The 12,618-nt window shown below is 57.5% G+C and overlaps 1 protein-coding gene across 1 annotated transcript; it reads right to left on the bottom strand.

Annotated features, from left to right (window-relative positions):
- Nucleotides 1-2,599: 2,599 nt before the first annotated feature.
- ZC3H4 (zinc finger CCCH-type containing 4) lies at nucleotides 2,600-11,572 on the bottom strand (the record flags this gene model as incomplete). Its single annotated transcript, XM_057418661.1, has 13 exons — nucleotides 2,600-3,978; nucleotides 4,822-5,070; nucleotides 5,186-5,553; nucleotides 6,834-7,180; nucleotides 7,272-7,376; nucleotides 8,486-8,602; nucleotides 8,689-8,796; nucleotides 9,045-9,190; nucleotides 9,552-9,639; nucleotides 9,722-9,864; nucleotides 10,270-10,492; nucleotides 10,628-10,738; nucleotides 11,257-11,572. Coding segments are annotated over 13 exons (3,658 nt in total), but the record flags the coding sequence as incomplete, so codon positions are not given.
- Nucleotides 11,573-12,618: the final 1,046 nt, after the last annotated feature.

The following is a 12,618-nucleotide window of genomic DNA, read 5'->3' as shown; positions in this document are numbered from 1 at the left end:
CCCCCCCCCCAGCACCCACTGGGCTTGTATTTAACCTCACACCCCCCCCCCCCAATAAACCCTCATTGTGCCGCATGGGTGGGGGTGTGATTGGCCCCCCTCCCCCAAAATGGGAACCCCCATAATTATGGGGACCCCCCCCAAAATATGGGACACCACCCCCAAAATATGGGACACTCTCCCCCCCCCAAATGGGACATCCCCAATATATGGCACCCCCCAAAAATGGGACCCCCCCAAAATGGGACCTCCCAAAATAAGGGGGACCCCCCCAAAAGTGGGAACCCCCCGAAAATTGGACCCCCCCCCCAAACAATGGGCACCCCCAAAATGTGGCACCCCCCGGATAAGCTTGGGATGCTCCAAATAAATTGGGCCCCACCCCCAAAATATGTCCCCCCTTCCCCCCCAATTTGGGGGCCTCCCCCCCCAAAACCCCTTCAGCTCCATGGGGGGGAGGCCCACAGGCAGGACCCCCCCTTTTTGTCCCCAGGCCCCCCCCCCATTTGCGTCATGCGCTCCCCCCCCCCCCCCAGCTGTTGATGGAAGAATCCAGATGTTGGGAACATCTGGCAGGAAGTGCCCCCCCCCCCCCCCCGCGGCTCCATTCCATTCCCAGGGATGGCCCTGCAGGGATCTTGCCCCTCCGCCCCCCCCAACTCACATCTATGGGGCTAAATTGGGGGGGGGCACCCCAAAACTGCCCCCCCCCGGGGCTGAATACAATGGGGGGGGGTTGCATATGCACCCCATACATCCCTATATGCACCCCATACATCTCTATACACACACCAAACCCCCCCATATGCACCTCCAAACCCCCCCACAGGCATCCCATACGTCCCTATATGCACCACCAAACCCACCATATGCACCCCCCAACCCCCCCATATACCCCTATATGCACCCCAAACCCCTCCATATGCATCACATACATCCCTATATGCACCCCATACATCTCTATACATACGCCAAACCCCGCCATATGCACCCCCAAACCCCCCCATAGGCATCCCATACGTCCCTATATGCACCACCAAACCCACCATATGCACCCCCCAACCCCCCCATATACCCCTATATGCACCCCAAACCCCTCCATATGCATCACATACATCCCTATATGCACCCCATACGCACCCCCAAAACCCCCCCACATGGATCCTATACATCCTTATATGCACCCCATACATCCCTATATGCACCCCATACATCCCTATGTGCATCCAAACCCCCCCATATGCACCCAACCCCTCCATATGCACCCCTATAGGCACCCCATCCACCCATATATGTGCTCCATACACCCCTATATGCACCCCATAGGCGTGCATACTCCTATATGCACCCCATACCCTATAGGCACCCCATACACCCCTATACACACCCCATACACCCCTATATGCACCCCATCCACCCCTATAGGCACCCCTATAGACACCCCTATATGCACCCCATCCACCCCTATATGCACCCCATCCACCCCTATACACGCCCCATACATCCCTATATGCACCCCATACACCCCTATACGCACCCCATACATCTCTATATGCACCCCATACAACCCTATCTGCACCCCAACCTCCCCATATGAACCCCGACCCCACATATACACCCCTATATGCACCCCATACATCTCTATATGCACCCCATTCACCTTGATATGCACTCCATACACCCCATCCACACCCCATCCACCCCTATACGCGCCCCATACGTCTCTATACACACCCCATCCACCCCTATAGGCACCCATTCTCCGGGCGCCATTCCCGGTTTTCCAGCCTCGACTCCCACTGGTATTTACACCTTTATTACAATGGCTCTGGAACACCCCCAGAACCCCCCCCCCACCCCCCTGGTTTGGGGATCCATAGGGAAAACACCACTTCAGACCCAAATTCCTTCTCCGGCCTCTTTCTGGGCCCCCAAATCCCACTTTTCCAGCTGCAAATCCCGCCGGAGCGAAGGAATGGGAGCGGAATAATTTAATGTCAAGAATAGAAACTTTTCCTTCTCTTTTTTTTCCTGCTCGTTTTTTTTTTTTTTTTGGGGGGGGGGGGGGGGGGGGTTGGGAAGATCCCATGAATCCCAAAGTGTAAAAATCATGGAATTCCACTAAAAAAGACCACCCAGGAAAGCCGGATGCAACTGGGAAGCCCAATTCCCACCTTTTTAGGGAGGTTTTTTTTTCTCCTTCTGGCCCATAGTAAAAGGTGGGAATGGTGGGATTTGGGGCTGAAACGTGGCTTTTTGGGAAGGTGGAGATGCCCAATGGAACATTCCCGGTTTTTCCCCCCCCGGGATGCCTTTGATCAGGGATGGTTTGGGATGAGGTGTGTGTGGGGGGGGAAAGCAGGAAAACGATGGAAAGGCTGCTTCGTAGCACAGAGGAAAACGCTGATTTCTCTTGGAAAACATGGTTTTGGCGGCGGGGTGTGGGGGAAACTCTGGAATTCCGTTGGGAATTCCGTCGGGAATGGAGGGGTGTGTGTGTGGGGGGGTTATATACAGGATCTACGGCTAAAGTGAGCGCTAATGGGCTTAAAATAAATGGCAAAGAACCAAAAGAACACCCCAAATCCCAGAGCGGCGCCAGGGAATCGTTGGGAATGGTTGTTGGGAATCGCTGGGAATTCTACTGGCAGAAAGGCGACGCCGTGGGATCAAAGCCCTTGAAGACATCCTTGAGGGAAGCAGCATCCTGCTGCTCGCTGTCCTGGGCCGGGCTATTCCCGGCAAAGGGGCTGCCGGCTCCGGATTTGGAGCTCTGTTTCACCATCCCATAGACTGGGGGGACCGGGAGGTTATGGACACCGGGATGGGGAGCACCGGGATCGGCGGCGTTCCCGGCGGCTTTGGGACGAGGGCGGTTGTAGCTGTTGTACCTGTCCGTAGCGGATTCGCCGCCTCCTTTCTCGGCGTCGGGTTGTTCCAGAGCGGAACGCCGGACAAAAAGGGGTTCCTTGGCTTTGGCGGGGGGTTTCCCGCATTCCGAAGCCTTGGAAGATCCCTCGGGAAGAGGCTCGGAGGCTTTGCCGCCCGAGTTGGGAGTTCTGGGATCGTAGAGGCTGATGGCGCTGAGGACGCTGCTCTGCCCGGTGCCCGTCAGGAGCCGGGGGTCATAGGGAGCAATGGCCGGAGCGGTTGCTTCCCCTCCCGGAGCGGGATCCGTCGGTTTGGAAGCTCGGGATGGGGCCGGATCCATGGATTTCTGGAGCCTGGGATCGGCGGGAGCTTTGCGCACGCGGGGGTCGCTGGGTTTGTCGCTCTGGGGGCTCCCCCCCGCCGACACCGTCTTTAGGATCCGGGAAAGGAGCTCGAAATCCGGGAGCCCCGATCCCGAGGAATTGGCGTCTCCCGGCGCGCTTCCCGCTCGGGATTGCCTGGGATCCGATAGGGAGGCTTGGGATCTGTTGAGGCGCGGATCCAGGGCGGGCATGGCTTGGAGGGCGGCCGGCACGGGGATGAATTCCTGCTTTGGGATAGGGAGCGGGATGAGATCCTCGGGGCTCCATAGGATCATGCGGGCGAAGTTGGGCTTGTTGAGGACCACGTCCTTCTTGATGTGGCTGAACTGTTGGAGCTGGGAGCGCGGATCCCGCAGGGAATGGCCGGGAAGAGCATCCAAGGGGATACTGATGGGCTTATCCCGCAGGGCCCGTTCCCCTTCCTCGTCGTCGGGAAGCAGGGGGGGCTTCTGCCCACTGGAATGAGGCTCGGGTTTGGGAACGGCGGAGGGAATGTGGCGGGCGAGGCGGGGGTCCGAGGGGCCCGGTTCTCCGGAGGGATCGGCATTCCGGGAGAGGCGCGGATCCCGGAGGCGAGGATCGGCCGGGCGGGAGCTGCTCCCGGCCTGTCCTTTGTGCGGGCGGGCGGCATTCCCGGAGCTCTGCTGCCGTAGGGATTTGAGGATGGAGGTGACGCTGCTCCCGCCCTCGTCCTCGTCGCTGGAATACCAGTTCCCGGGATCGCCTGGCGGGATGAGGAGGAGGAGGAGGAGATGAAGGGAGGCACAGGGGAAGCACAAGCCCTGATCCCAAAATCCAAGAAGCCCCTCTCCTTTCCCTTTCCTTTTCCCTCTCCCTTTCCCTCTCTTTTCCCTTTCCCTCTCCCTCTCCTTTTCCCTTCCCCTCTTCCTTTCCCTCTTTTCCCTTTCCCTCTCCTTTTCCTTTTCCCTTTCCCTCTCCTTTTCCCTTTCCCTCTCTTTCCTTTTCCCTTTCCCTCTCCCTCTCCTTTTCCTTTCCCCTCTTCCTTTCCCTCTTTTCCCTTTCCCTCTTCCTTTCCCTCTTTTCCCTTCCCCTCTTCCTTTCCCTTTCCCTCTTCCTCTCCATATCCCTTCCTCTTCCTCTCCCTTTCCCTCTTCCTCTCCCTTTCCCTCTTCCTTTCCCTCTTCCTCTCCATATCCCTTCCTCTTCCTCTCCCTTTCCCTCTTCCTTTCCCTCTTCCTCTCCCTTTCCTTTTCTTCCTCTCCCTTTCCTTTTCCCTCTCCCTTTCCCTCTTCCTCTCCCTTTCCCTCTCCTCTCCCTTTCCCTCTCCTCTCCCTTTCCCTTTCCCTCCCTTTTCCCTCTCCCTCTCCCTTTCCTTTTCCCTTTCCCTCTTCCTTTCCCTCTCCTCTCCCTTTCCCTTTCCCTCCCTTTCCCTCTCCCTCTCCCCCCTTCCCACACCACACTCCACTCCCACTCCAGCCAGCATTTCCCACTGTCCCAGCTCCTCTCCCTCCCCTTGGGACAACCCCCCCCATTCCTCCTCTTTCCCTCCAGATCCACATTCTCCCCCCATGGATCCGAGTGGAAAACCTCCCCTTTTCCCACTTGCCTTCCTCGTTCTCACGCTCCTGCTTGCTGCTCTCCAGCCTCCGAGCCCTCTCCTCCTCCTCCTGCTGCTTCTGCTGGATGCGCAGGTAAAGAGCCCTCTGTGCCGAGGGCAGGAAGTCGGGAATGCTGCCCGGAGGCTTGGCCAAGCCGGGGGGGCCTCCTTCACACAGGGCCTCGGGATCCAAGGAGGGATCAGGGAACATGTGCTCTCCTGGGGGCCCCTCCAGCTCCTCGTAGCCTCCGTAGTCATCTGCTGAGGAGAAGAGAATCCAAGGAGAAGCAAATCCCATCAATACCCCCCCCCCCCCTCCTTTTTCCTGCTCAGCATCCTGGGAATATCCCCCTCTCCGCCCCTCGGGATGTACCTGGGTCTCCCATCATTCCATGATCCATCTCCAGCCCTTCCTGCTGCTGGTAAAAGTTATCATAGAAGCCTTGTCCGGGTGGACCGGGGGGCATCATTCCGGAATGTGGGGAATCATCCGGCCCATAGGGCATCATGGGGGGGCCAGGACCCATGGGGGGGCCGGGATTCATCCCAGGGCCCATGGGCATGTCCGGGTGCATATCCGGGTGCATGTCCGGGTGCATATCCGGATGCATGTCGGGATGCATGTCAGGATGCATGTCCGGATGCATATCCGGGTGCATGTCGGGGTGCATGGGTCCAGGCCCCATCGGTCCTGGGGGTCCTCCTGGTCCAGGGAATCTCGGGGGGGGAGGACCTGGGTGCCTGGAAGAGAAAACAAAGGAAAACGTGGAGGGATGGACTCTTGATGGGCTGGGATGATCCCCATGGGAATCATGGGGGTGGTGGAACACAGGCTGGATGGAGAAGGTTTGGTACCCAAGGCCATGTTCCCTATGGAAGTTGTCCCCCTCACTATGAGGATGGAGGTTTGGTACCCAAGGCCACATTCCCTATGGAATATGTCCCCTCACTATGAGGATGGAGAAAGCTTGGTACCCAAGGCCACGTTCCCTATGGAAAGTGTCCCCTCACTATGAGGATGGAGAAGGTTTGGTACCCAAGGCCACGTTCCCTATGGAAGCTGTCCCCTCACTATGAGGATGGAGAAGGTTTGGTACCCCAAGGCCACGCTCCCTATGGAAGTTGTCCCCTCACTATGAGGATGGAGAAGGTTTGGTACCCAAGGCCATGTTCCCTATGGAAGTTGTCCCCTCACTATGAGGATGGAGAAGGTTTGGTACCCAAGGCCACGTTCCCTATGGAAGGTGTCCCCTCACTATGAGGATGGAGAAGGTTTGGTACCCAAGGCCACGTTCCCTATGGAAGGTGTCCCCTCACTATGAGGATGGAGAAGGTTTGGTACCCAAGGCCACATTCCCTATGGAAGGTGTCCCCTCACTATGAGGATGGAGAAAGCTTGGTACCCAAGGCCACGTTCCCTATGGAAGTTGTCCCCTCACTATGAGGATGGAGAAGGTTTGGTACCCAAGGCCACGTTCCCTATGGAAGTTGTCCCCTCACTATGAGGATGGAGAAGGTTTGGTACCCAAGGCCACGTTCCCTATGGAAGGTGTCCCCTCACTATGAGGATGGAGAAGGTTTGGTACCCAAGGCCACATTCCCTATGGAAGGTGTCCCCTCACTATGAGGATGGAGAAAGCTTGGTACCCAAGGCCACGTTCCCTATGGAAGTTGTCCCCTCACTATGAGGATGGAGAAAGCTTGGTACCCAAGGCCATGTTCCCTATGGAAGGTGTCCCCTCACTATGAGGATGGAGAAGGTTTGGTACCCAAGGCCACGTTCCCTATGGAAGTTGTCCCCTCACTATGAGGATGGAGAAGGTTTGGTACCCAAGGCCACGTTCCCTATGGAAGGTGTCCCCTCACTATGAGGATGGAGAAGGTTTGGTACCCAAGGCCACGTTCCCTATGGAAGATGCCCTTCCCCATGGATCTGTCGGAGCATTCCCTTCCTCCCAAGCCTCCAGCATGGATCCAAGCCCCTGGGGGCCGTGGGGGGGGGGGGGATGCTCAGCACCAACCTGACTCCCAGCTTCTCTGCCAGCTGCCCCGTGGGCCTCACCACGATCTCAAACAGCGACGGGATCTTCTTGTACATGTCCTGCTGCTGGGGGGACAGTGGCTCGTGCATGGGGGGGGGCAGCTGCGGCCCCGGGGGGGGCAACGGAGGCGGGGGAGGCGGGGGGGGACCCCCAGGCATCGGCCTCCCATTGGGAGACGTTGGGGCCGGGGGGCCGGGAGGCCGGGGGGGGGTCGGGAGCAGCCCGACCCCGGGGGGGGGTTTGGGGAGGGGGTTGATTCCTTGTTTCTTGAGCTCTTCCACTTCCTTCTCGTCCTCGGCGCCTGCTTCCGCGTCATCCGCCAGCATCTGGGATGGGAAGGGGGGGGGGGGGGTGATTCCCGGCATTCCCAAGGTTGGGAAGCAGAGGGGGGGAAGGCCCAGCAGTGTCTCCCAGTACCTTATCCAGCAGCTCCCGGGTCTCCTCGGTGAGGGGCTCGTGGGAGAACATGCAGTCGTCCCCGTTGATGCAGTTGCCCGTGGTGTGGAAGAGCTTACACGGGAAGTCCCGTGCTGGGAGTCAAGGAAAATCCCAAGGGATGCTCCTGCTACGCGTGGATTTACAACAGCACATTCCCCCCCCCCCATTTCCCTTCCTTTTCCTTCCAACCCCCATTTCCCTTCCTTTTCCTTCCAAATCCCCATTTCCCTTCCTTTTCCTTCCACCCCCGTTTCCTTTTCCTTCCAAATCCCCATTTCCCTTCCTTTTCCTTCCGAATCCCCATTTCCCTTCCTTTTCCTTCCAAATCCCCAGTTCCCTTCCTTTTCCTTCCAACCCCCATTTCCCTTCCTTTTCCTTCCACCCCCGTTTCCTTTTCCTTCCAAATCCCCATTTCCCTTCCTTTTCCTTCCAAATCCCCATTTCCCTTCCTTTTCCTTCCAACCCCCGTTTCCCTTCCTTTTCCTTCCAACCCCCCCCATTTCCCTTCCTTTTCCTTCCAACCCCATTTCCCTTCCTTTTCCTTCCAACCCCCCCCATTTCCCTTCCTTTTCCTTCCAACCCCATTTCCCTTCCTTTTCCTTCCAAATCCCCATTTCCCTTCCTTTTCCTTCCAAATCCCCATTTCCCTTCCTTTTCCTTCCAAATCCCCATTTCCCTTCCTTTTCCTTCCAACCCCCGTTTCCCTTCCTTTTCCTTCCAACCCCCATTTCCCTTCCTTTTCCTTCCAACCCCATTTCCCTTCCTTTTCCTTCCAACCCCCCCCATTTCCCTTCCTTTTCCTTCCAAATCCCCATTTCCCTTCCTTTTCCTTCCAAATCCCCATTTCCCTTCCTTTTCCTTCCAATCCCCCCCCCCAGTTCCCTTCCTTTTCCTTCCAACCCCCCCATTTCCCTTCCTTTTCCTTCCACCCCCTCCATTTCCCTTCCTTTTCCTTCCAAATCCCCATTTCCCTTCCTTTTCCTTCCAATCCCCCCCCCCCAATTCCCTTCCTTTTCCTTCCACCCCCCCATTTCCCTTCCTTTTCCTTCCACCCCCTCCATTTCCCTTCCTTTTCCTTCCAAATCCCCTTTTCCCTTCCTTTTCCTTCCAAACCCCCCTTGTTTCCCCCAGGACGAGTTGCGCATCGGGGTTCCCCTTGCTCCCTGCACCTCCTTGCAGGCCGAATCCCATAGGATATCGTGCATGTAGGGGCAGTTCTCAGCCCGGGCACAGTACCCGGTGATGTAGAACTTGCAGAGCTCCCGTTTCTTTGGCAGTTCAATGTCGTGGCTGAAGTTGCAGTGGTCGCCCTGAGGAGGAAGAGGAGGTGATGCCGGAGCAGCCACGGCATTCCATGGCCGTATCCCTCGGGATGCTCCGGGTTTTTTTCCCTTACCCAGGTGCAGCGACCCTCCACGAAGTACTTGCAGATCACTTTGCCCTTCTTGTCTGCCTGCTGGTGGGGTTTGTCGTGGTCGTTGCGGCGGTAATTCCCACCGCCGTCCTATGGGAAGCACGGCATTCCGGAGGGAATTGGAAACGGGAAGCAGCAGGGAGAAGATCCCACAGGGATGTCTCCCAAAGGGAACACCACCGGGATTTGGGATGAAAAAGGGAGGGACCTGTTGGACAAGCTGCCCCTTGGAGCTGGGGCAGCTTTGGGGCTGCTGGGAAGACCCATTGGGGATTCCCTTGGGAATGGGGCTGGATTTAGAGCATCCCGATGGAGGGAGCAGGAACCCAGGCACTCACCCCCATGTCCTCGTCGTAGTAATCATCCTCTTCGTTCATGCCACCACCTTTCCCCATCCCGCTCCTGTTCCCACCTCGGCCCCGGCCTCGGCCCATCCCTTTGTTCCCTCTTCCTCTGGGACCACGGCCACGGCCTCGGTTCAAACCTGAAACACATCCACTGGGATCTCATTCCAATCCTTGTGGAGAGGGGAGGGGATTGGAGAGAGGAGGGAACGGAATGGGAATGGAAAGGGAAAGGGAAAGAGAAAGGGAAAGGGAAGGGAAGAAGGGAAGGGAATTGAAGGGAAGGGAAGGGGAAAGGGAAGGGAAAGGGAAGGAAGGAAAGGGAAGGAAAGGGAAGGGAAGGGAAGGGAAGGGAAGGGAAGGGAAGGGAAAGGGAAGGGAAGAAAAGGGAAGGGAAAGGGAAGGAAGGGAAGGGAAGGGAAGGGAAGGGGAAGGAAGGGAAAGGGAAGGAATGGAAGGGAAGGGAAGGGAAAGGGGAAGGGCAGGGCAGGCTCCCCTCACCCCGGCCACGGCTCTCCTTGCTCCTGCGGTACTGGTTGAGCTCTTTCATGTAGTCATCCTCATCCATGGGCTCCTCGGCGTCACAGTACTGCAGGGCAGGAAGGCGGGAGCGTGAGGGAGCCGGGATCATTCCCAGGCTCCCGTGGATCCCATTGGGAAGTCGAGCTCACCTCCATCTCCTCCTCGTACATCTCCTCCTCCTCCTCCGGGTGCTCGCCCCGGCCCCGGCCCCGGCTGCCCCGGCCCAGGCCCCGGCCTCGCATCCCACCACGGCCGCCTCGGCCCCGGTACCCGCGGCCCCGGCCCCGGCCTCCTGCGGATACAGGGATGGGTTAGGTTGGGATGGGCTTCATCCCATCGGGAAGCACGACAAGAGGCCATGGGAATAGCAGGAATGGGAACCGACAGGCCCGGTTCTGAGAGCATCCCCTTTGAGGCTGCCCAAAGGATGGATGTGGGAGAAGCCAAAGGGATTTGAACCCCCCCCATCCCATCAAGGCTATCCAGGGACATCACAACGGGACCAGGCTCCATCCCAAAGGGTTTTCATAGGATCATGGAATGGTTTGGGTTGGAAAAGAGCTTAAAAGCTCATCCACGGGCAGCGATGCTCCAACCTGGCCCTCGATGGGGATGAGGCATCCCAAACCTTCCCCACTTAACCCATCCCAGCGTGCCATAGGGAAGAGCTTCCCGATATCCTATCCCAGGGATGCACCTCGGCCGCGGTGGGAGCCCTCCTTGACCCTCCGGTACTGGTTGAGCTCCTTCACGAAGTCATCGTAGTCCTCCTTGCCCAGCTCTTCATCCTCCTCTCCCTCGTACTGAGCGTATTCCTCGTTCTCATAGTCCTCATACATGCCATAGCTCTTGCTTTCCAGCTTGGAATAACTCTTCTTGGGCATGGGAGCGCCGTGAGAGGACGGATACTGCTGGTGGGACTTTGGGAAAAGGCAAAGAGTTAGCGAGGAAAGAGGGAATCCCATCAATTCCCGATGCAAACCGAACCTAGGGAAGAGGAAGCAGGCGGCAGGGGCTGGATGGGGAGCAGCTCCTGCTTCCCATGGGATACTCACAGATGCATAGGGAGGGCTGTATTCCCGGTACTTCCTATGGCTTTTCTCCCCAGGGCTGAAGTCCGAGTCCTCGCTGTAGTCCGAGAAGTCATCGCTGGAAGACGCGTGGCGCTGCGGGATGGGACACAGGGAAGCTCATCCCGGATCAGCTCCGGGATCCGGCCTCTTTCCCCCCTTCTCCCGGGGCTCTTTGGGATGCTCACGTTGCCATGGAGTCATGGATTTGGGGTGGAAGGGACCTGAAAGCTCATCCTGTTCCTGCCACGGATGGCGTATCCAAACCTTCTCCAGCAACCCATCCCTGTACCCCACCACCCTCACAGGGAACAGCTTCCCAAAATCCCATTCCCCCTCGTGTCCCATTCCATGCCCAAAGCCCCTCTCTGGGTTTCCTGTAGCCTCTTTAAGCACTGGGAGCTGCTCCAGCTCTCCCAGCCTTTCCTTATCACATCCCTTGTGCTTCCCACGTTCCAAACTGGGAGGCTGGGATAGAGAATTCCTCGTTTTCTCCAGGCTCTGTCCCCTCGCACGGACAAAGGAATGCCGCAGCATCGTTATCCCGCACGCTGTATCCCAAAATAAAGCCAGGAGATGGGAGATTCCCAGGAGATTCCCAACGTTCCGCTCACCTTGTGCTTGGATTTCCTCTTCTTCTTGGATCTCCTCTTCTCCTTCTCCCTCTCTTTCCGGCGCTTCCTCTTCATGCGCCGATGGGATTTCTCCTCCTCCGAGTCGCTGTGGTGCTTTTCCCCCTTCTCCTTCCGACCCCGCTCCTGGGATTCGGTGGCATCCTGCGCTTCCTCCCCTCCATCATCCTCCAGCTCCCCTTCCTCCAGCTCCCCATCCTCCCTGCAGAGCAGGAACAGGGATAATGAGCATGGAAAACAGCTCCCGCATTCCCAGGATGGATGCTGGTGGTCCAGGACAAGGATAGCACTGTTATTCCTTAGGGAAGAGGGGGAAATAACGAATCCCAAACGTCCTCAAGAGAATTCCCGGAGCCCCATCCATGAAATTCCAATCTGGAATGGGCCCCAAGAGACTCTGCATGGCCTTGGAGTGGATTAAGCATGGAATATGCAGGAATTCTGTCTGCTCCCGTGGGTTTTCCTCCTCTCCCAACAGGACCCAGGTTGTTGCAGTGGGATTGAAACCCAGAGGCGGGGGGGATCCTCATCCTTTTCCTTATCCTTTTCCTACTCCTTCTCCTGCATAGGGAATGAAGCCACACAAGCTCATGGACACAGCCTCGTTCATCCCCGGCTGTGGATCGGGAATGCCGGGAATACCGGTGCGGTTCCAGAACCAAGCAGATACACCCGGTTGGGAAGAGCTCCCATCCCTGGAAAACAACTGGGAACGGGGCTGGATGTCAGGCAGACAAAGCAGGAATCCCCCTTCCATGGGGGGAACTGGGGCCTGCTGGAGCGGGCTTGGAATTCCAGGCTTTGAATCCCAGGAATGCAAAGCACGAAGTGAGGGGGGGGGGAGGCAGTGGGAAGTTGCTGATGGAGCTGGATGAGGAGGGATAAGGGGGGGGGGGGGAAGCACCTGGATTTGATGGGATCAAACAGCATCAGGCTGGGAAAACCCAAGCATTGGCCCTAAGTGCCGGAGCTCAAGGTGACAGGGAGCATTCCCAACTCTCTGCTCCTTATCCCAGGGCTGGGAATTGGGCTGGCTCCTTCTCTGTATTCCCAATTTTCCTTAGGCTTAGGGTTACCACCAGAGCCAGGTCCCCCTCACAAAAGCCTGGATTATCCCAAGCTGATCCCAAAGGGCCTGAGCTCTCCACCTGAGGTTTCATTCCCATTGGGGAATTCCCAAAGGGAGATGCCTTTTGCCCACTCCTCCTCCTGCCATCCCTAATTCCAAGCCCCATTTATCCTTAGGGAAGCTTCCCAGCTCTCTCTCCTCCCAGTTGGAGCTTCCTTAGGGAATGTGCTTCCAGGCTGGCTCTTTCCCATTGCTCCTATGAAATCCTAACACGG

Source organism: Pezoporus wallicus, unplaced genomic scaffold (genome assembly GCF_028554395.1).
Source record: "Pezoporus wallicus isolate ANWC-B61680 ecotype Strahan unplaced genomic scaffold, APGP_CSIRO_Pwel_v1 contig_13744, whole genome shotgun sequence".
Lineage (NCBI taxonomy): Eukaryota > Metazoa > Chordata > Aves > Psittaciformes > Psittacidae > Pezoporus > Pezoporus wallicus.
This window is presented reverse-complemented; position numbering and strand designations above follow the sequence as displayed.